General features: G+C 41.4%; 1 protein-coding gene across 1 annotated transcript in view; it reads left to right on the forward strand.

The window, feature by feature from the left end:
- The first annotated feature begins 1794 nt into the window (after positions 1 to 1794).
- PLA2R1 (phospholipase A2 receptor 1) overlaps positions 1795 to 21407 on the forward strand; it is a 61413-nt gene continuing 41800 nt past the window's right edge. The window contains exons 1-9 of the mRNA XM_083578592.1: positions 1795 to 2609; positions 5614 to 5997; positions 7644 to 7817; positions 9370 to 9543; positions 11124 to 11237; positions 12143 to 12286; positions 15232 to 15420; positions 17011 to 17168; positions 18197 to 18304. Of these exons, the coding sequence (XP_083434718.1) occupies positions 2489 to 2609; positions 5614 to 5997; positions 7644 to 7817; positions 9370 to 9543; positions 11124 to 11237; positions 12143 to 12286; positions 15232 to 15420; positions 17011 to 17168; positions 18197 to 18304 (1566 nt within the window). The 5' untranslated portion in view covers positions 1795 to 2488. The remainder of the gene's footprint in view (positions 2610 to 5613; positions 5998 to 7643; positions 7818 to 9369; positions 9544 to 11123; positions 11238 to 12142; positions 12287 to 15231; positions 15421 to 17010; positions 17169 to 18196; positions 18305 to 21407) is intronic.

The following is a 21407-nucleotide window of genomic DNA, read 5'->3' on the forward strand; positions in this document are numbered from 1 at the left end:
GGGTAGCTCTCAAATATCATTTGGACTAAACATAGAAGCAGTTTTTTCCTGTAATTTCCCTAACCATTGAATAATCCACTTACACCCTGCTGCCCATTCATCCATGTACAGTAAGCCCTGTTAAAGTCAGTGTAAATGTGTCTCAAACCCCATTGTCAGTGGTTGTTCCACGCTGCAAGTCTAACCCCACTGAAATCAATGACATGTAAATCTGGCATCTGTAGGGGAACCAGACTAGCATGGCAGTCCGCTTGCTACATGTTCTGTAACCTTATGTGTGCCCAACCTTCCAACCATCAGAGTCAACCATAAGTCAACAGTTAAGGTCAGTCTCAGTTATCTGTCTGTGTGAGTAGGTGTGAGAGAGAATGGAAGGAGCATATGAAAGGAGCAAGGGGTTAATTGTAGTCCTCCCTCCTTGGAAGACCCATAAAAAACCAAGAGCTTCATCTATATGTATTTGCACAAGGCTACCACACTGCTCTAGTTTGCCAGAAGCGGCTTAGTCATGCTGGCCACATGACCCGGAAGCTGTCTGCGGACAAACACCAGCTCCCTCAGCCAGTAAAGCGAGATGAGTGCCGCAACCCCAGAGTCGTCCACGACTGGACCTAACAGTCAGGGGTACCTTTACCTTTACCTTTACCACTTCACAGCCCAAACATATACATGTTTATTAGTGCTGCAGTTTTAATTTATTAATACTGAGATGTATATATAAACATTAATATATTTGGAAAAGTTATTTGCAGAAACTTGCTTATAATGCCATTAATATATAAATTTATAAATAATAATAAGTAAAAGCCACCCATGACAGAGATCTCCAGGTTTATAGGACTCCAACTACCACGTCAACATGGCCTACACTGAATGTAACCAAAAGACTATACAATCTGAACAGAAAAAATGAGATTGCACGTTCTTTTGTATTTCATGAAAATCTTTTAATTTTTTTTTTAAATGACCAATGTTCACGGATGTGGTTGAATCGCACCCAAAAATACAAATCTGGAAGTGCCTATAGAATGCACATCAGTATTTGAGAACAGTAGATGGAAACTCTTGACTCCACCTAGTTACTAAGTCCAGTGCCACCTAGCAATTTACCTGGCTGCAATCCTAGAGGCTTGTCTTGACAGTAAGCCCCATGGAATTCAATAGGATTTAATTTTGTTACGATTCTGCTACAAACTATACAAAATACCACTAGCCAGAGACTTGGATAGGAAGCGCCATGGCATGGGCCAGTTATACGGCAGCTTCCCACGTTTGTAGGAAACACAATTATCCGCCTTGAAACTAGGAATCTATAAATAAATAAATAAAACGGCCCCTGTTATGTACTGAGTTGAATAGGATCCAAACTGCAGCAGTCTGATTGGTCCTAGAACAATAGGATCCAAACGGCAGCAGTCTGATTGGTCCTAGAATAGGATTCAGAATGCAGCAGTCTGATTGGTCCTAGAACAATGCAGCAGTATGATTTGTTGGCAGGAACCACCCAATCATGCTCCAGATAGAAGTGAATCCACAACCTGATTGGCTGACAGTAGAATTCCGGAATTAGCCAATCATGTGCAGCCCATTGTGTAAATAATGTATATAAAGCAAATACCTTGAGGGGACTTTCATTCATTCCTCCTCACCACTATGAGCTGAATAAAGAGCATGAAATCACTTTGCGACTCTGAGTGTATTTCAGCCCCTGATTGTGGCACCAGGAATACATGTGATCTGGTAGCTTTTAAAGTAGGAGCGGGTTCCTAGTTAATGTTACTAGTTGGCGCCAGTGATACTAAAGCTGTATAAGAAGAGCCAGAGAAAGTTGCCCTTTGTTTACGCAGCAATCTCCGCCTATGGAGCTGGAATTTCGCCGGAGATGGTTATGAGGCAGGATTTTTGCTCAGATGCTTGTCTCTTCCTCCCTGGGCTAGCTTTGCAAATGACAAGCTGCTGAGCCTACGTTCCATCACGTCACCAGTCCGCTGTGGGTTGAGCAAACTCCCGTTGCTACTTGCATGCCAAACTCTTGCGCGCGCCAGCAGCGCCAAAGCCGCAATGAACTGAGTGCAACCTCCCCACAACCCAACCAGGAGGAGCACGTCGTCTGGAAAACACCGCCAACCAGAGTGGCCTGTCCCCCATTTTTCTAGCTACTTCTGCCAACGTAAAGGTGGCTTATTTATTTAGCGCCCCGCAGGGCCTGCCTGTTTCTTTCTGCCGTGGTCACGGCCTGGTTCCTTGACATCCGCCTCCCCTCAGGAGGGGAGGGAGGAACTTGCAGCAACGAGAGAGAAGAAATTGCGGCGTTTTTTCTCCCGCGGGCGGAAAGGGCGGGAAGCGCCTCCCGCCTTGCTCAGCTCAGCCCCACCGAAGCAGCTGCTCTCCCTCCCCTCGCTCCCCATTCATGCTCTCCCGGACGGGGGCTGTCCTCCTCCTGCCAACTCCGCGGGAAGGTTTTCCCCTCTCTTAAAACGCGGCGGAAATGTCCCGTGCCAAGTCCCTGCTGCAGCTCGTCTGGGCTTGCTCCATGCTGATAGTTCGCTCCAGCTTGGCTGAAGAGGAGCTCGCCGCTTTGACGCGCGACCAAGTGCCCTACTTTTGGAGTAAGTCAGCTGGACGGAGCGGCCGGGGTTTTGTTGGGAAAGTGCAGTTGCCTTGGACGGCGCTGAATGGAAAGCGGCGGCTCTTTTCTGCGCGTCTTCTCTCTCTCTCTCTCTCTCTCTCTCTCTCTCTCCTCTCCTCTCCCCTCCTCTCCCCTTTGATTTCCTTCCAGCTATTATCACAGTGAGTCAGCCGTCAAGTTCCCCCGGCGTTAATCTTCCAGTCGGGGGGGGGGGCCGCTGCACGCTTGGCATCGTGCTTAAGTGCCACTGCCCCTCCAAATAACTTGGGTTGCTTCAGCCCAATCTAGGAGTAAACCCACAGAATTTGACAGGGCTTACTTCTGAGTAGGGATGGTTAGGGTTGTGCTGTTGGCCTGCAATCCTAAACAGGCTTAGGCCTCCTCCAAGCAACATTCATTCATCCTGACTTGTTTGTGCACTGATGATTAGAGTATATCTAGCTTCCAGTGAGCATTAAGTCTGATTTGTTTGTGGGGTGACTGAAGCACCTGCCCCACTAATCGTTCGTTAAACCCACACTTCTCAATGCATTTCCCCACATCACTTCCCGAAATGCAAAAAGTTCTCTGTCTTTTTAAGTGGGTTTGCTGTGTTTAAAAAAGGTAAAGGTAAAGGACCCCTGACAGTTAAGTCCAGTCGCGGACGACTCTGGGGTTGCGGCGCTCATCTCGCTTTACTGGCCGAGGGAGCCGACATTTGTCCACAGACAGTTTTTCCAGGTCATGTGGCCAGCATGACTAAGCCGCTTCTGGCGAAACCAGAGCAGCGCACGGAAACGCCATTTTTGATGTGCTTTCGAACTGATAGGTTGGCAGAAGCTGGGACCGAGCAACAGGAGCTCACCCCGTCACAGGGATTCGAACCGCCGACCTTCCAATCAGCAAGCCCTAGGCTCAGTGGTTTAGACCACAGCACCACATTGGCTGTGTTTAATTTACTTTAATTGCACAAATCCAAATTTCTGATATGTGTTTGAATCCCTCCTGCAAAATAGCGATAGCTTGGAGGCATTCCTAACTTGACAGGAAGCCCCATTGAGTCTCCTGTTTAATAGCTGTATAGTTGTAATTGTTTTGTTACGTTGTGTGTTTTAATTATGGCTGTTTAGATTTTTACTTTCCATGCGCTGCTGTGGTTTTGCCAGAAGCGGCTTAGTCATGCTGGCCACATGACCTGGAAAAACTGTCTGCGGACAAACGCCTTCTCCCTCAACCTGTAAAGTGAGATAAGCACAGCAACCCCAGAGTCGTTCGTGACTGGACTTAACTAACAGGGGTCCTTTACCTTTTAGATTTTTACACTTGTGTAGTGGTTCTTAGCCTTTCTAAATTAGTTAGAAGATTATTTTTGCATTAAGTGTTATGATAATAATAATAATAAGAAAGCCTCTATAGAACTGATTTCAGAATAAGCCAGTTTAGGAATGCATAGTATGGGTGATTCCAGACTGATGTGGTTTTCAGGTGGGATCCAGTCATATACTATCAAAGTTAGGTTGTGCAGTTAAAATTGATTGGGAGGCCTTGTGCTTCAAACCTGCTTCCTTAAAAGGTCAGACTTTTTGCAATAAGGAAAGTGACAGGAAAAATGCAGTGGAAAGTGTGGGATAGCCCTTGCTTTGATGCTCTGTCACCTAACCTCCCTGCAAACAAAACAGGATGAATATTCAATAAACAGTTCAGCTGGAAGCACCCTTAGCCATTCACTAGAGGGCCTCACTAATCAATCATTTCATTATGTGGTTTATGCACTGTTTTTAGCTTACGGAGAGCTAGTAATCCTAATATTTCCCCCTCAGGTAAAATGTCTGTTGTGAGGAAATAGCATTTTTCTTGTCTTGTTCTGAGGCAGAGGAGGACAGCGTAGCCGAGACATGCCACACTTTCACGTTAGCGGGCATCCAAGTTCTGACAAATACGTGCGCTCTCGTTGCACAAGAATCATAGGTGCCTATTGGCTAGCACCTGTGTCATTGTAGTGGTAAGGACTTGCGTACTTCCCCAACACAACTTTAACAACTGGAACACCTTTTTTAAAGTTTTGAATTTTAAAGTTATAGTTCCTAGGTGACTGCTGTGGCAGGAGCACTTGCCTAGATGTTTTTAAATGCTACAAAACGTACAAATATTGACAAGCCTGATTCTTCTCCTGCGGCAATCCCTGCTCCTACCATTTGCCACAGAGAGGTAACCTGGGAACCGGGGGAAAACATAGTATCGGAGGGTGGGACATTCCTCCTGGAATATTGAGGTAATAAATGTATTACATAGTTTACTTTGCAGTACTTAATAATAAATTCATTAATAACCATGACTATCAATTTGTAGGAAAATTAATTAATTTGATTTTCAAATTAATGGGTAACCAGATTCAAACCCAAGGTTATCTGAAAACTCAGTAGGCTTGGAAAAGCCATTCCTGGGCAAGTTTCGTTGTAAGTTTGAATGAGTAAAGGATTTTCATGCATTCATTCAATCTACATATAATTAACTGGGAGTAAGACCCATTGCGACGCGGGTGGCGCTGTGGGTTAAACCACAGAGCCTAGGACTTGCTGATCAGAAGGTTGGCAGTTCGAATCCCCGTGACAAGGTGAGCTCCCGTTGCTTGGTCCCTGCTCCTGCCAACCTAGCAGTTCGAAAGAACGTCAAAGTGCAAGTAGATAAATAGGTACCGCTCTGGCGGGAAGGTAAATGGCATTTCCATGTGCTGCTCTGGTTCACCAGAAGCGGCTTAGTCATGCTGGCCACATGAGCTTTACGCCGGCTCCCTTGGCCAATAAAGCGAGATGAGTGCCGCAACCCCAGAGTCGGCCAAGACTGGACCTAATGGTCAGGGGTCCCTTTACCTTTACCTTTTAAGGTACTCCTGTGCTGCTTACTACTAAGTAGACATTCATTGGATTGCATTGTGAATGTCTTATCTCTGTTATTGAATAATCCAGTCATTGTAATGAACTGAAATGGAGCTTTTTTTGTTCTAGAAAAAGGGATATTTATTATCCAAAGTGATTCCCTCAACACATGTGTTAAAGCTGAGACATCGAAGCTCATCCTTGAAGACTGCACTCGGCTTTCGAAATACATGTTATGGAAATGGGGTTCTAAACAGCATCTTTTCAACATCGGCCGAAGCACTTGTCTAGGACTCAATATCAGCAACCAAGAGCAGCCACTGCTCATGGCTGAATGCAATTCAGCTCAGCACTCAATGTGGTGGAGCTGCCTTGGAAAAGGGTTGATTGGTGCATCGCAGTACAAATTAGCACTTGAGGGTGGCAAATTTGTTGTGGCAAAAAGAAATTCAACATATGGATGGAAACAATTCCTGTCTCCTGATGGGGATCTTTGTGAACATGCATTCAAAGGTAAAATAAATATTTGCTTTCTTTCCATGCTTCCATTAATATTACTGGTAACAGGGTTTTTTTTTCCAAAACAGCATTTTACAAGTGACTAAAACAAACAGAAACAGGATCCAATCACATGGGTTAAGGAAAGCCATTGTTGTGTGTAGCTTGCAAGCAAACACACCTTGAGCCAACTATTCCCACATTATGTGGAGAAGTGCTCCAAAGACTTGTTCTTGTGTGTTATGCATGCCATGAGTTTGATTTGCCGCAAAGGGCTTCAATCTCTCTCTAGGCTATCAGTGTGATACCTTTCTCAAATATTAATTCAGTTCAAAAAAGCGGCTGTGCTCTAAAAAATATTGTTTAGCTTGCTAATTTCAAAGCACTCCCACAGTCACCAGTTTCTGTATGCTTATGCTCCTAATTCTCAATCTATTTCACATGGCTAAGCCCAACAATTACTGGGCTTACGTGATACTTGTTCCAGTCGTCCTCCTGTGTGAAGCCTGCAATTCTGCATTCACAATTACAAACCTATTTATGAATCAATGATCTTCACAGTTTTGTGCTCGATATACACCACGTGTTCCAATGTTGCAGAAAGACCACCTGTGAGTATAAGTTTTACAATAAATATATACTGCTTGTCTTGGGGTGCAGCCATTAGCTATTTGCAATGCATTATAACTAGATGAATGACTGAATAAAAATACCGTAATATCATGGCTCGGTGGTGGAGCATTTGGTTTGTGTGCATAAGCTCTTCAGTTCTCCAGGTAGGGCTTGGATTAGACCCCTGTCTGAAACCTTAGAGAGGTACTGCTGGTCAGTGTAGACAGCACTTATGGTCTGACTCTGTGTAAGGCTGCCTCCTATGTTCTGTTGCAAATCAAGTTGTTACTATCAAGACATAATCCATACCAAATGTTTGAGGGCGGAGGGGAGAAGTATAAATTTGATAGGGAAACAATGCAAATATATGGCCCTTATTTTTTAATGTTAAAATACATTAAATTTGGAGGCTGTATGAATTTACACTGGTATAAGTACTGTATATGACATCCTGACACAAGGGCATCATTTGGATTTGATGGCTGGTGGAGTAATTTCTAATCCTTAATTATCCTATGATGGTTGTAGTAATGCGTTTTAAAAGGCCAAGTCTACTGCCACCAAATAAAAATATGAGTGGATGTCCTGGTTTAGTAAGCTAACTCCGGCATTCTTTGTCCATGACATGTACATAATAATTGTTCTGCAATTTTGTCTTGCTACTGTTAAAAATTAAAAACCATGAAACTAAAATAATGGCAGCAGTTGAAAATCTTTGTTGATTGTAAATGGATGCATTTTTGAAGCAGTTCATTGTCACTTCTACATTATAATATCAAGAAGAATGGAAAAACAAATATAGTTACGGTAACTCACAGCCTTGGTGTTGAAAATCTTGCATTATTGACATTCAATCCTAATCCCAAATGCATTTATTCTGAAGTACTACTGATTTCAAAGGAACTTCCTTTCATGTAAGTGTGATTACTATTCCAAATCAAAGGACCGTTGTGATACCAGATTTGGGGGAGTACAAATTAGAGGGTTTCCTATTGCTTTCTATATATTTTTTTCTAAGTGATTTATCCTCAGTATTTTATTTCATGCAGAGACATATACCCTGTTGGGAAATTCCCATGGCTCGCCTTGTGTTTTTCCATTTAAATACAACAATCAATGGCACTATGAATGCATCAGAGATTCCAGAGAAGATGACTATCCCTGGTGTGCCACAACAAGTCAGTATGAGCAAGATGAAAAATGGGGACTTTGCCCAAATTCTGGTATGTGCTCGTGTTCTTCAACAGTTAATGAATAACAAGATAGTCACGTCTTACATGCTACATTCAGCATGTCCCATACCTTATAGCAGGGATCGCCAACTTGGTGCCTTCCAGATCTTTTTGGACTCCAGTTCCTATTATTCATGACCAATGGCTTTGTTGGCTAGGATGAACAACTGAAGGGCACCAGGTTAGTAAAAGCTGCCTTGTACTATCATAAAACCAAGTGAGAAATTTCGCCAGCATTCATCTGCTTTCTTTCTCTCCCTCTCTCTAGTTGGCCACTTTCAAAGAAAGTATTGGAGTACACTATGCTTGCAAGAACAACATTCACACATGATCCAGCCAAAGTTAAACACTTGCACATCCCATTGATTTCACTGGAAGAAAACAAAAGTGCACTTCCCCCACTGAAATCAGTAAGATTTTCAAGTGTCAATGTGTACTTTTTCCTTTTGCTGATACAATATTTTCAATTGTTATCATAGCAAGGGAGATGGACTTCCGATGCAACACTACATGCTCATTTCATTAAACGTTTTCCATAATTCTACATGAAAATATAAAGTTTTGACTCCATCAGATCAGATTCTATTCCTCTTCCTCCCCCCAATAATTCATTAAAGTCTTCCTGACATCATGGAGAGTTGTTGTTGTTATCTTTGTAAGAGATTTGTTATTTCCTCAGCCAGTTCCATCAATATGCAATCATAAGAGCGATTCCTTACATCTTAGGTTCAAGTATTTAGCAGCCCCATAACCACCTCGCAAGAAAGATACAACTTTTGAAAAGGAATTCCCACTTGTTGTTTTTAAAGAACCAACCATGTTTTCCTTATGTGCAAATACAGCAGGAATCCTGTCTCTTTCCTGTCTTAATCTAGAAGATAGAAGAAAGGGGAGGATTTTTAAGAAGTGAAGAAGCTTTGAAGTGCACCTCGGATATAAATGCCCTAGGAAAACAAATGTTGCCTTTGAACAGTGTCCCCTGCTACAGTACTTGCAATTTTTATCAATTTGTTTATTGTTGCAGTTCTTACTAATCTGAGGGTTTAATTGTCCATAGCTGCAGTTGCCACATGATGTAGCAATTCACTTCTAAACAAAATAAATGTTACTTAATATGCACCTCTGTCTACTAACTCTATTTATGTGTCTATTGGTCAGTGGAGATCAGACCAATAAATGGACAGTGAGAAAGGAAAGATGGGGAAGTAAATGTTTCATTAGATGCTGCTCACCAATTCAAGTGACTGTTTCCTTAATTGTCAAAACTTGTATTACTCACTGACATTATCAAGACAGGAGGAATTCAGTCCTATGTGTGAAGTTGATTTTCCTTTTCCTTTTAAATTTCAGAGTGCATCCTACTTCCTGATATAGTTTTGACACCAGAACATTGAAAGCGAATTTGTAATAATAACGACCTAGCAGTTCCATTTGTTCATTTGGTGTTAATTAAGCTAGATTGTTATCTCAGAGTGTTATCTTTCTTAATTGCTTTGTAATATCATGCTGTTTTTAACTGATTTCTTTCTCTTTTTTCACACAGAGACTGGCTGTGACATTTTTTGGGAGATGAACGCAGACACTCAGATCTGTTACCAATTCAATCTTCTTTCTGTTCTCTCTTGGAATGAGGCACGTGTTGCATGTCAGAGACAAGGAGCAGATTTGCTAAGCATCACAGATATGGCAGAACAGAAGTATATTAGTGGTCCACGTGGTAGGTTTGAAACCATGTTTGTGAGTGAAACCTTTCATTTGACTCTGTCAGCGGCTAGAATAGGAGAGCTGTCCATTTCACATTTCATCCTAGTTGCTCTAGCCCCATTTGTGCAAAATTCATTGGTCCAGTTCACATGTAATGTGAAACCATAGTTTAACACTACATGAAAGAGCAGCAGCAAACCTTGGGCTCACATACTCCTTCCCCTCTCTTCCATGTTCAACCATTGCACAACCCTTCCTCTTCCTGTTTTCATGTAACTGGAGTTTCTGTTATGTCTTAACTGAGAATTCTGATTAATTTAACATGGTTTATTGAATCAAGCCAGCGTCATAAATCACAACTTGATCCTGTTTTGTTTCAACAGTGCATAGTTTAAAGTAGCCACAGTTTGTCCTTTTCAGCCATAAAGAAAAACCACAATTAGCTTGTGACAGAAAACAGATGCTTTCAATCTCTTGTTAGGGGATGAGGGAGTACACAAGCTTGAAAATCACTGTTGTTCATTTACATAGCACTAAACTATGGTTTAGCATTATGTGTGCAACGTGTCATTGTAATCCTGAATGACAGGAGATTCACAAAGAGGCATAGCTGTGCTTCTCAAACTTTTTCAACCATCCTACCGCCTCCCCAAACACCCTAAACTGCACCTTCCTTCCAGATTCCCCTCTTCTACAACCTTGTTCAGCAGGTAAACTCACGGGGAACTTTGTTCTCATCCATGTGGGTGGCTATCATAGGACATAGGGATCATATTGCTCCTTGTCTACTGCACTGGATGTGTCCTGGTCTTCCTATATGTTGGGGGCATGGTAATAGGAATGAGCCCATGCACTTGGCGGAAGACATTCATTAGTGTGCAAGAGGATTTATAGTTTGTGATGAAATAATATTAAAAGTTTCAATATGACTGCTCCTACTTCCCCTTCCACGGTTAATCTCCCCACCCTCACCCTGCGCACTCTTTTCCTTTCCTTGGTTGGGAGAGGCTAAGAGGGAAAGGCTGACAGTAGCTAAACTTACTAATACCAGGAGAGAGGTTAGCAGTACATGTTCAACTGGAGTGGTGAGAGGAAGAAGGAACTACACTTGTCCCACGTAGGCAAGGAGGCAGTGCCATATTATCAAACAGGCAGAGCAGGCACGGGCCTATTGGCACCACACCTTTTAGGAGCCCCAGGACAATGAATCAAAATAATATTGATTTGATCTTGAAAGAAAATTGCAAAAACATAATAGGAGATAATTTGCAAGGGGGGCCTAGGGATTTCAACTTCAAGCAGGCACTGCAAGGAGGCTCCATCCAAGTGTTTAAAATCAACGGGCTCATCCCTGTTACACTGCTTGGCATCTTGGGGTACCTGGGCATGTCCAATGGAGTTGAAAGTGATTCTTGTTTCCTCTGGCAGTAATGAATGCAGAATGCTGTTACCTGTACCTCCTGCTGATGTCTCATTCTCCCTAGTGGAAGGTGGAGAAAGTAACCTACCAGCTTGGAGATGCAATTCCTGTATAAATTGGGCAATACTGAACTGGTACCTGAATGTCAAGCTAGATCTCTTGTTACACTGCAGAACAGGTGGGCACAAAGGAAGTTGTGATGTGGACAGGTTTAAATCAGCTGGATGGAGCCGCTGGCTGGCAATGGTCAGATGGAGCACCCTTGGCATTTGTGAACTGGCGATCAGGTACGCAGATCCTCATCCTTGGCTCTGTTATAACACCAGGATTCTATGGCTATTGCTATTGAACTCAAAATACGAGCTGGCAATAGTATGTTCCAATATAAACGTTAGAAAGACCAGGTTCTGAGTTTTCTGTTCCCCTGATTACTGGTAGATGCAAGAAGTTAATACATATGCAATAAATTACTCTTTTAGAATGCTGTTTTAACTGTTTTAGAATGCTTAAATTCTATCCATCTATTCACCCATCTATCCAGTAGTTTGGCAATGGACAAACTACGGGATAGATGGATGAATAGATGGATTGAATTTATATCCTGTCCTTTCTCTCGAAGGAGCCCAGAGTGGCAAACACATCCACAATTTTTTAAAAAAGCTTTTTAAAACAGTTACAGTTAAAAATGTTATTTAATCCACTAACCTCAGAGTTGCCAAGAACAGAATTTTTCAGCCACCAAACTGAAAAGAGCCAGTGTCAGACTAGGACCTGGGAGAGTCCAGGGTTCAAATCCACACTTGGCCATGAAGCCTCGCAGGGTTGTTGTGGGGTTTAAATAAGATGGGGAAGAACCACCTTGAGCTCCTTGGAGGAAAACAGTTGGATGTAAATTCTATTTTAAAAAATAAAACAATACAATTAAAAATAAAATATGGGATAAAGTAAGTGGTGCACTTCAGGACACCATTTGGGTGGAAGGCTAAACTTGCCTGATAGCTTCTAAATGAAAGCCATTGAGAATCATGCCTGCCCAGATGTGGTTCTGTTCCTTGGTCATCATTCTGGACTTGGAGAATCTTGCTGATTGGGGCAGAATGTCAGGTTTTTAGATACAGAGATATATATAAAATACCTACTGCATATTGTATTGTACTGTACACATGGTGCTAAAATAATATTCTGTTTGCAGATCCTTCTGACAGCTCTCTTGGGCAACATCGCTGCAAAGTGTTTAACTCAAAAATACAGCAGGACTGGCAAAGTTACCCATGTGAATCTGGATTACCATATGTATGCAAAAAATATTTAAATGCTACTGAACACGAAGCATTTGGTGAGTCTCTAACCAGCAATGTAATTTGATCTGTGAGGCTTTTTATATCTCTCTCTACTTTTAATAAGGGGGACATATGTACATTCCACATCTTGGGCTTCAGGCAGTTTGAGTGTTTGGGAATTACAAGATGTGCTAAGTATGCCAATTGAATTCAGGAGAAAGGTAGTTTCAAGTATAAATCATTGTTCAGGGTCCCTTTGTTTGTAAATTGGCATATAAGCTTTGAAGGCAATCGAACACTTAACAATCCCACTTTTACCATTCTGAAGGCAAAAAGCATACCTATTTCATTAGATTTTAAAGAGGAGAAATTAGCTCTTCAGAAGAACATTTTCTGCATGTAGTGGAGAATAGAATCCCATTTATTCATTTTTTTATCATTTCATTGTGCAGGAGTGGGAAACCTCCAGTCTGCAGGCCTAAGTTAGTCGTCATCATCGTCCCCCGGCCTTCTCCTTTTGCCTACACCTGATAAAATAATACATAATACAACTGATCAGCAATGTTGGCAAAGGTCCCTCCACTGGGCTTCTCAAGCACCGACAATCAACTGAGTGGCACTTGGGAAGCACATTGTGCCGATGTTGGGCTTCACAAGTGCTGATGAATCAATTGATCTTCTGTGCTTTGCAGACTGTTTTGCTCACAGTTTGACTTCGAACTGTACAGGCTGAATCGGGTCACATTGCAACAGCATTGTGATGTCACGTGATTGACGGGGGGGGGGCAGTTTTGCCTACCTGTCAGATTTGGCCTGCAGGGGAAGATTTGGCAATAAGGATGTGGCCAGTTGGCTAGATGCAGTTCCCCAGCCCTGTCAAGGTGGTGTTATTATAGATTATAGTCCAAGGATCGCCAGGCTTTTTGGACTAGTAGGTACAGGTAGACTTTTGAGAGAGTACTGCAGCCACCACCAGTCACCAAATGGCTGCAGTGGGGAGCATGGCAGAACACAAAATTAGAGGGGATATACTCATTGCAGTTTCTCTTCCCTGCCCAGCCCTAATGGAAGCCAACTACAGTAGTACCTCGGGTTACAGACGCTTCAGGTTACAGACTCCTAACCCGGAAGTAGTACCTCAGGTTAAGAACTTTACCTCAGGATGAGAACAGAAATTGTGTGGCGGCAGCTGGAGGCCCCATTAGCTAAAGTGTGGGTGGCGCTGTAGGTTAAACCACAGAGCCTAGAACTTGCCGATCGGAAAGTCGGCGGTTCGAATCCTCACGACAGGGTGAGCTCCCATTGCTTGGTCCCTGCTCCTAGCAGTTCGAAAGCACGTCAAAGTGCTAGTAGATAAATAGGTACCGCTCCGGCAGGAAGGTAAACGGCATCTCCGTGCGCTGCTCTGGTTCGCCTGAAGTGGCTTAGTCATGCTAGCCAGTAAAGCGAGATGAGCGCCGCAACCCCACAGTTGGTCACGACTGGACCTAATGGTCAGGGGTCCCTTTACCTTTACTTTACCTCAGGTTAAGAACAGTTTCAGGTTAAGAACGGACCTCCAGAACAAATTAAATTCTTAACCCGAGGTACCACTGTATGTCTTATTGGTGCAGATTCCGGAGAAGGTTGTTTTTGTATGCAAACAAGCAAACAGATTTTTTTTTTCCCCTTCTGAAAGAATTTGTCAGCCTTTACAATGGTTTAAGCTTTCTAAAACTAACAAAGCTTTCCCTGGAGTTTTAATGGAACCCAAAATGTGGAAGCATACATAGGTTTATAATTTTAGAATAAATGTTAATTTCAGCAACATTTTCTTTATTCTGTTAGGGCAGAGGTGGGCAACCTGTGGCCCTCCAAATGTGGCTGAATTATAACTTACATCACCCCTGACCACTGGACGTTTTGGGTGGGGCTGGCGGGAGTTGGAGTCAGCAGCATTTGGCGGTCCAAACGTCCTCCACCCTTCTGTTAGGGTCTTGCTCCAGAATATAGACAAATACAGCTGAGACCTGTATGTTGTTAGTAATGCATTGGTTGTTAATGAACACTATTTACACAAAGTACTCAGAAGTATGCCCTATTACAGTGGTACCTCGGGTTAAGTACTTAATTCATTCCGGAGATCCGTTCTTAACCTGAAACTGTTCTTAACCTGAATCACCACTTTAGCTAATGGGGCCTCCTGCTGCTGCCGCGCCGCTGGAGCACGATTTATGTTCTCATCCTGAAGCAAAGTTCTTAACCTGAGGTAATATTTCTGGGTTAGCGGAGTCTGTAACCTGAAGCGTATGTAACTTGAAGCGTATGTAACCCGAGGTACTACTGTACATTCAGTGAAAGGTAACAGTATAGGTAAATCAGTCTGTTTCTGTTCTGTTTGACCCATAAGTCTACATTAACCTGAAGTTTTAAAAAATCTGTATGAAAATCCAATTTATTTTTTTAACTCATGAATTTTTTAATCATTTTGATACTTTTATTGAGTGAGAACTGCATTGGAATGTTCAGGAAGCTCAAAGCTTGATGGGTAACTGTGTGGCAGTCTTTATTTATTTATGTATTCATAAAATTTAGATGCCACTTGACTGTAAAAGAACCTCAAAGTGGTTTGCAAAAAAAGTCTTTACTATGTCTACTTGGAAATAAATGGAGTTAGGATTGTAGCGTATGTTCCAATCTGCGTATTAGGCTGGAAGGTGTGGTTTAGGTCAGATTATGTCAGAATTCACAAAGACTGAACTTCTCAAACATTCTTAGGGCAATTTTATTTTCTTTCTTTGTGTGGGGGGGTGCTTATGCATGTATAAACATATTCATATAACACATTTTTGCACTGTAGCTAGTTCTTGCTAGGCAAATGTGTTCTCTTTTCTTAAAAAAAAGAAATAGTGAAAAGAGGTATTATATATGTGCATGTACATTGCATAAATAGATTTATGAGGACTAGGAAAGAATTCATTTGGTTAATATAGCCTTGTTTCTGTACATTTTAATTGAAAAGATTCGTGGAAATTTTATCCTACCGACTGTGACTATAATTGGTATCCATATAATCGTTACTGCTATAAACTTTATAAAGAAGGAAAAAACTGGAATGAAGCTTTGCTTTCCTGCCAGGATGATAATAGCACACTCATTAGCATAACCTCTTTGGCTGATACAGAGATGCTCATTAATCTTCTTGAATATGGTGAGTTCTCATAGTTAATGTGCACTAAACATTGGTTTAAGGTACAGACAATTTTCCTTTTAAAGGCAGCCACTCTGAATTCCTTTCTGTCAAGTGTGACAATCCAACCCAAAGTCGATAGAAAAACCCCATTGGGGGCCAGTGTCAGAAGTTGGCATCACCAGGAATTTGCTAAAGGCTTAGGGCCCCAAGAGGGCGTACCTGCGCTAACCTCTAACCTGCAGCTCAGGAGCAATATCAGTGTAAGGAAGAATAGCAGTGTAAAATGTTCAAATATGCTGAACTGGCTGGTCTGACGAACAGGATATGAGAAAACAGAGATAAGGAATATAAGGAAGAACGGACAATGTTTATTGAATATTTTAACAACCAGTATAGATGAATACATAGCTTAGCAGGTCTTGAGTAAATCCAACAGAGTTGAAATAGATAGAGTATTTAATAGATAACAAATTGGATGGTTAAAAAGATGTGGATTACGTGGAGTAGTAGAAAAGCAAAGGAACCAGGAAAAGTGTGGAAGCGAAGTCATATGGTATATGTATGCATGCTGTATTTGGTATGAAGTTGTTAGTGGGACAGGAGAAGGGGAGGAGGGTTAAATATGCTCTCTGTTTGCATGTTTTTGAAAATGCAAATAAAAATTGAAAAGGAGAAGAAGATAGACAAAGAGAAAGGGAAGGGACATTTATTATTTATTTATTTTTATTTGTGCTCTCTCTCTCTAGATATATTTAAAAATACTATTATCAATAAACTGCATAATATAATCCATTTAAATTACATTCACAAAACAAGCACAAAATAAATCACAGATCAATACATCAACAAAACTGAAATACCCCTCAGGGAAATCCTGGTATGTATGTGTAGAGGGAGGTGTGTGATTGGTATATGTATGTGACTTTGATCCCGCCTCCTTTTGCCTTTGCCCACACCCACTGCTGGCAGGTGAGCCTTGGAAGGTTACTCAGGTGTGAATGTGACCCTCAGGCTGAAAAGTTACCCCTCCTTTGTTCCAGGCTGATGTTCTGAGTTCAAAGGAGGAGGAGGAGTTGTCACTGAAAATGTACAAGACCCACATGGCTGCCCATGTCGAAAGTGCTCCTCATCTATTTAAAGCTTCTGTATGCAGAAATGATTACAGCCCCTGGTGCTTGTTTCCTTATTTAAGTATCACATTTGCATCCTGCCCTTAATGCAGTTTCCAGTGCCTTGGAACACCAGTTGTTGGGGAGCAACAATGGCAGAGTGGCATTGCCCCTCAAATTCCCAAAGGCCATCCCCATTGACCTCTGTGGCAAACAGGATGCTACGCTAGGTTGGCCTGATCAGCGATTTCTGCCCAGACACTGTTTCCAACTGCCGTATTCCAGCTATGTCTGAGAAATTCCGGATGTACGGCAGCCCTCGAAACAGTAGTTCACCTGCATGTTAGGACAGGGCATCAAATTAGGGGCCTGTCTAGGTTGCAAAAGAGTAGTCTGACTAAAATATGGAGACAACTTTGTGTGTGTGTTTTTATTGTGCTGTCGAAAATGACCTGGTGTGTCCAAATCATTTTAAAATGCACTTAATTGTATACTACAGAAAATGTGACAGAAACTTGGCTTGGACTGAGCAGTCATAAGACCCCAGTTGAGTTTGAATGGTCTGATGGATCTCCGGTAACCTTCACTTACTGGCACAAACAAGAGCCAAATGTCCATCAGGGGGGAAATCAACTTTGTGTTTCAGCTGAGCAATATGTATGTTTTATTTATTTTCTCTTTTTTATATATAAAAATAATAACATTTTGTAAATGTTTCTGTCGTAGAAGTGGTGGTTGTGTGTGTGTGTGTTTTGTTTTGCTGCATTATGTGTGCAATGCCTCAGAAGTAGAATATTCTGAGAGCTCTATTTGCTTGATGATTCTCAAGTAATATAATGACTGCTCTCATGCACACAGCAAATCATAATGGAACAATATTCGTCCACAATTACCTTGTCTATCCAGTCCAAATGTGTGTTAATAAGGCACAGCTCTCCTCTCCTTAGGCTGTTTGATAAACCTTCTTCCCCTGTAGGCCCACTGGTTTTTCAGTTCCATTCTTTCCCCCTCCTGCACTATCTCAGCGCTTTGAGTGCTCTACCTATCCTTTTTTTTCAGAATCATTATTCCAATTTCACGTTTCCTGTCCTTTAGGTTTCTACTTTCCTCTCCTAGTCTCATAACCTTCTACTTGGCCACTCAGTTTTTCCCTATCCTCAGGCTGTAGATGAGATGTCCTCCGAGATAAACATTTTGCAAAAACACAATTCTTCACTGTTTGGCTTTGACCCATTACAATATTGGGAAATACTCTGACACTTCAGAGTAGCTCATCAAGCTCTTGAGACAATTCCAGAGGCAAATAGGTAAACAAGCAGTGGAAGCTAAAATACGAATGCCTTCACATGAATTTATCGTATTTTATTTAATACATTTATTATTAATATGTGTGTATACGCGCACGTATACACACACACAAACACACATACAGATTAAGGTCACATCTAACGAACATTTGCTTAGTCAAGTAGAGACTACTCATGCACTTAACAGTATGAAACTCTATGGGGGATCTAAAAACGCTAGCAGAATGCACAACTTCTACTTGTAATCAAAGTATTTTAATACTCTAAAAAAACAACAACAAACCACCACCAGTTTTCCTTCCCATGTTATGAGCTAATACCCCCCCCAAATAATGACATATTAAGCTTCATTAATTCTTCCTGTTTGTTTTTAACTAGGAGGGACGCTGGAAAGTTAAAAGTTGTAAAGACATATATTTTTATATTTGTAAAAGAGCAGGAACTGTTGGAAATCTCATTTCAGAGGAAGAATCAGGCTGCCCAGAAGTAAGTCTAAACCAAACAATTATGCCTCATTTAAAATAGTAAACATCGGAAGTGTTTGAATATATCTGGATAGGAATTCAAGCATATTTAGAATTTCACACCTTTTCCCAATTTGCAGTCTAATCTTATGTATGTTTATTCAGAAACAAATCCTACTGAGACCAATGGGATTTACTTTCAGGTAAATATGCACAGCACTGCTTCATTAACAAAATTCCAGTTTCCAAAACAAGTTGTGTTGCTATAGATCAGGGGTGAGCAGCCTCTGGTTAGCCTCCCCGTTTGGCCAAGCCATGGCCACCTGCCCTAAATCGTCATATATGACATCATCCTATATGACGTCAGGTGGGAGGGCAGGTAAAGTCATGTCTGAGTCAAAAACAGGTTTGCAGGCACCACTGATCACCAGATTGGCAGGCTTTGCCATGCACTTTGAAGCAGAATCTCTGTAAGCATGTTGGAGCGCTTATGGATTGAGGTCATGAAGTTTTCCTTTTGTGGGTCACTTGCTCTGTCAGCGATTTTGAATGCAGTTCTTCTAACTTTCTACATCAAAAGGCACGGCACTTTGGTCGACCATCTGTACAAATAACAACTGCTCTATGATGTTTCATCTTGCCTGTGGCTTTTATACTGTTTCTAGAGGAATGACAGGATTGAAAACAACTATTTCTTTAACACAGAAGGTTGTGTTAACCTTCTATCCATACATGGGCACTAGGATTAATTGGCTATTAAATTTCCTCTTTCGAAAATTATTAGTTTATATCATTTGCTTTCTCTACTTTGGGGTGTGTATGTGAAAGTTGTCTATAAATATATCAGTGTTGTTATTCGGTGACCATTTATTATATTGAAATATTGAAATTCAAAGCAACTGAGGCTCTTAGAAGTACCCAGTGAAATACAGGTAGCCATCATAGTGGTATAAATAGTTGATTTCTCATCTTCATGTTTATATATGCTGATATGCCCTTTGCCTAGTCTTTGAATATAAAGTTAATGTAAAGGGTCACATATATTTTTGAATGGGATGATAAAGTTTAACATTCTGGAAGTTAGCTGCTAACTTTGTGAGACCGTTTGGAGCAACACCCCATTCATTTTCCTGCTTGCGGGTGGTCTGCCAGCATGCATGTGCTTTCTAATTTGCTGCAATATTTGGACAGCTCTGTGTGCATAATGAGGATGTGGGCCTTTCCCTGACATTTCATTGAATGGGAGAAGCCATTCATTGGCATGAACTCCTATTTGAGCACCAGAACTCCTGCATTCACAAGCAGCCTTTGGGCTGAATGTCTTATTGAAAACTCTGCCTCCATTTGTCATTCATAATACTGAATGTCGCCATTCCAATCTGAAACTACTTCTTCAATTCTAATGTCGACGCACAGCTAGCCAGGAGTTTAGTTGACATTTTAGAGTAAAAATTAGAGGATCCAGATCCAGATCCATTTTGTTTTCATTTGTGACTATGAGATACATGTCAGTATCTCTAAGTTCGTAACCCATCGGTGCCGTCATTTGTTCTTGGCTTCAGGCATATGTGCTTGGAAGACTATCCTGCTTATTTGCTTTGATTGGGTTTTTTTTAAATCATTTTGATATTTCTGACAAATTGATGATTCTATATCTTTCTTAGACACTGCAGCAAAGTGCTCATTGCTCAGTTGGCCATATGCCATGTGATTTTATTACTAATTCAACAAACTGTTCCCCCCTTCTCCTAATCTATAAACTGCTAACAGAGGGCAAATGTTTTGTTACTGAGGTCAAATTCCTTAAGTTAGCTGTCTAAACACTAAAGCAGTGATTATCTAGGCACTTTCCCTAAGCCAGCTTTTGGAATGGCATCATGGAGCTGTCAGATGCTTGACAAGGAAGAAAGGAAGAACTGTTGCTTTTTGAAGCTGACAACATTTGGGTTAAACTAGGGTCACAATACTTACAATTTGAAATGTCAGAATTTTATTTAAGTAGCCAGTGCTGTAACCAATTAATCCAGTTTGGTCCATTGAATTCCAGGGAAAGGAATTAGTTGATTGAACTGAGCTGATAAACTTATAACTTGGTGATGATTCACACAATTAGTTGTTGTACAACCATCATGTGTCTCTATTCTGTGACATGGAATATTCAGAATCGTAAATGGCTCTTAAACAGAGCAGTTTCTTATAAGGTCCACCAGTAGTTCACTGGTGGGTAATTGTCAGCCCACCAAACCTTGGAGATTGGTTTACTAGTCTGTTTGGGGCAAACCACACCCAACTTTCCCTGGTCTGACATATATAATGTCAGGCACAGGAAAGTTCAAGCTGTGGCTTGGAACTTCATGCTGCTGATAAATGTAAGAAGAACTGAGAGCACACTCAAACTTGCACTCCAAATTTTTCCTTTGCATTCCTGGCTTGAAGTCAAGCTGGTCTGGAAGAGAAAAAATTATTCACTTGCAGGTGGAAAGTAACCTGCACCTGCAAATAAAGAATCATAAGTTCTTGTAATAACAGATACCGATATATGCCTTTATCTTTTGTGGATCAAATATTTTGTGAAAAATGTAGGACACAAAGGCACAAAGCTTTTAGATGTGGTTTCATGATAATAATATGACTGAGATAAAGGTTCCACATAATCCCAAATACATATGTTGTTGTTGTTAAAATTTATATACCACCCTTCATCCATAGATCTCAGGGCAGTTCACAACATAAAATCACAATATAAAAAACACAAAATATATAATAAAAACAAGAACAAGAAAACCACAAACCAATAAACCCCCTCCCCACACCTCCTCCCACAAACACATTTAAAAGGGGTATAAGATGTTAATCAGCCCTGGTTGCAGAGGAACATTGTCGCCTGGCACCTAAACAAGTATAATGAAGGCTCCAGATGGACCTTCTGGGGGGACCATTCCACAAAGAGGGGAGCCACTGAAGAAAAGGCCCGTTCTCATGTTGCCATCGTCCGGAGCTCTCATAAAGGAGGTACACAAAGAAGGGCCTCAGATTATTAACTCAGGGCAGGGTTCCTATGGAGAGAGGTGGTCCTAGAGATATTGCAGTCCTGAGCCATTTAAGGCTGTAGGTCAAAACCAGCA

Source organism: Podarcis filfolensis (genome assembly GCF_964270895.1).
Source record: "Podarcis filfolensis genome assembly, chromosome: 1".
Classification (NCBI taxonomy): Eukaryota; Metazoa; Chordata; class Lepidosauria; order Squamata; family Lacertidae; genus Podarcis; species Podarcis filfolensis.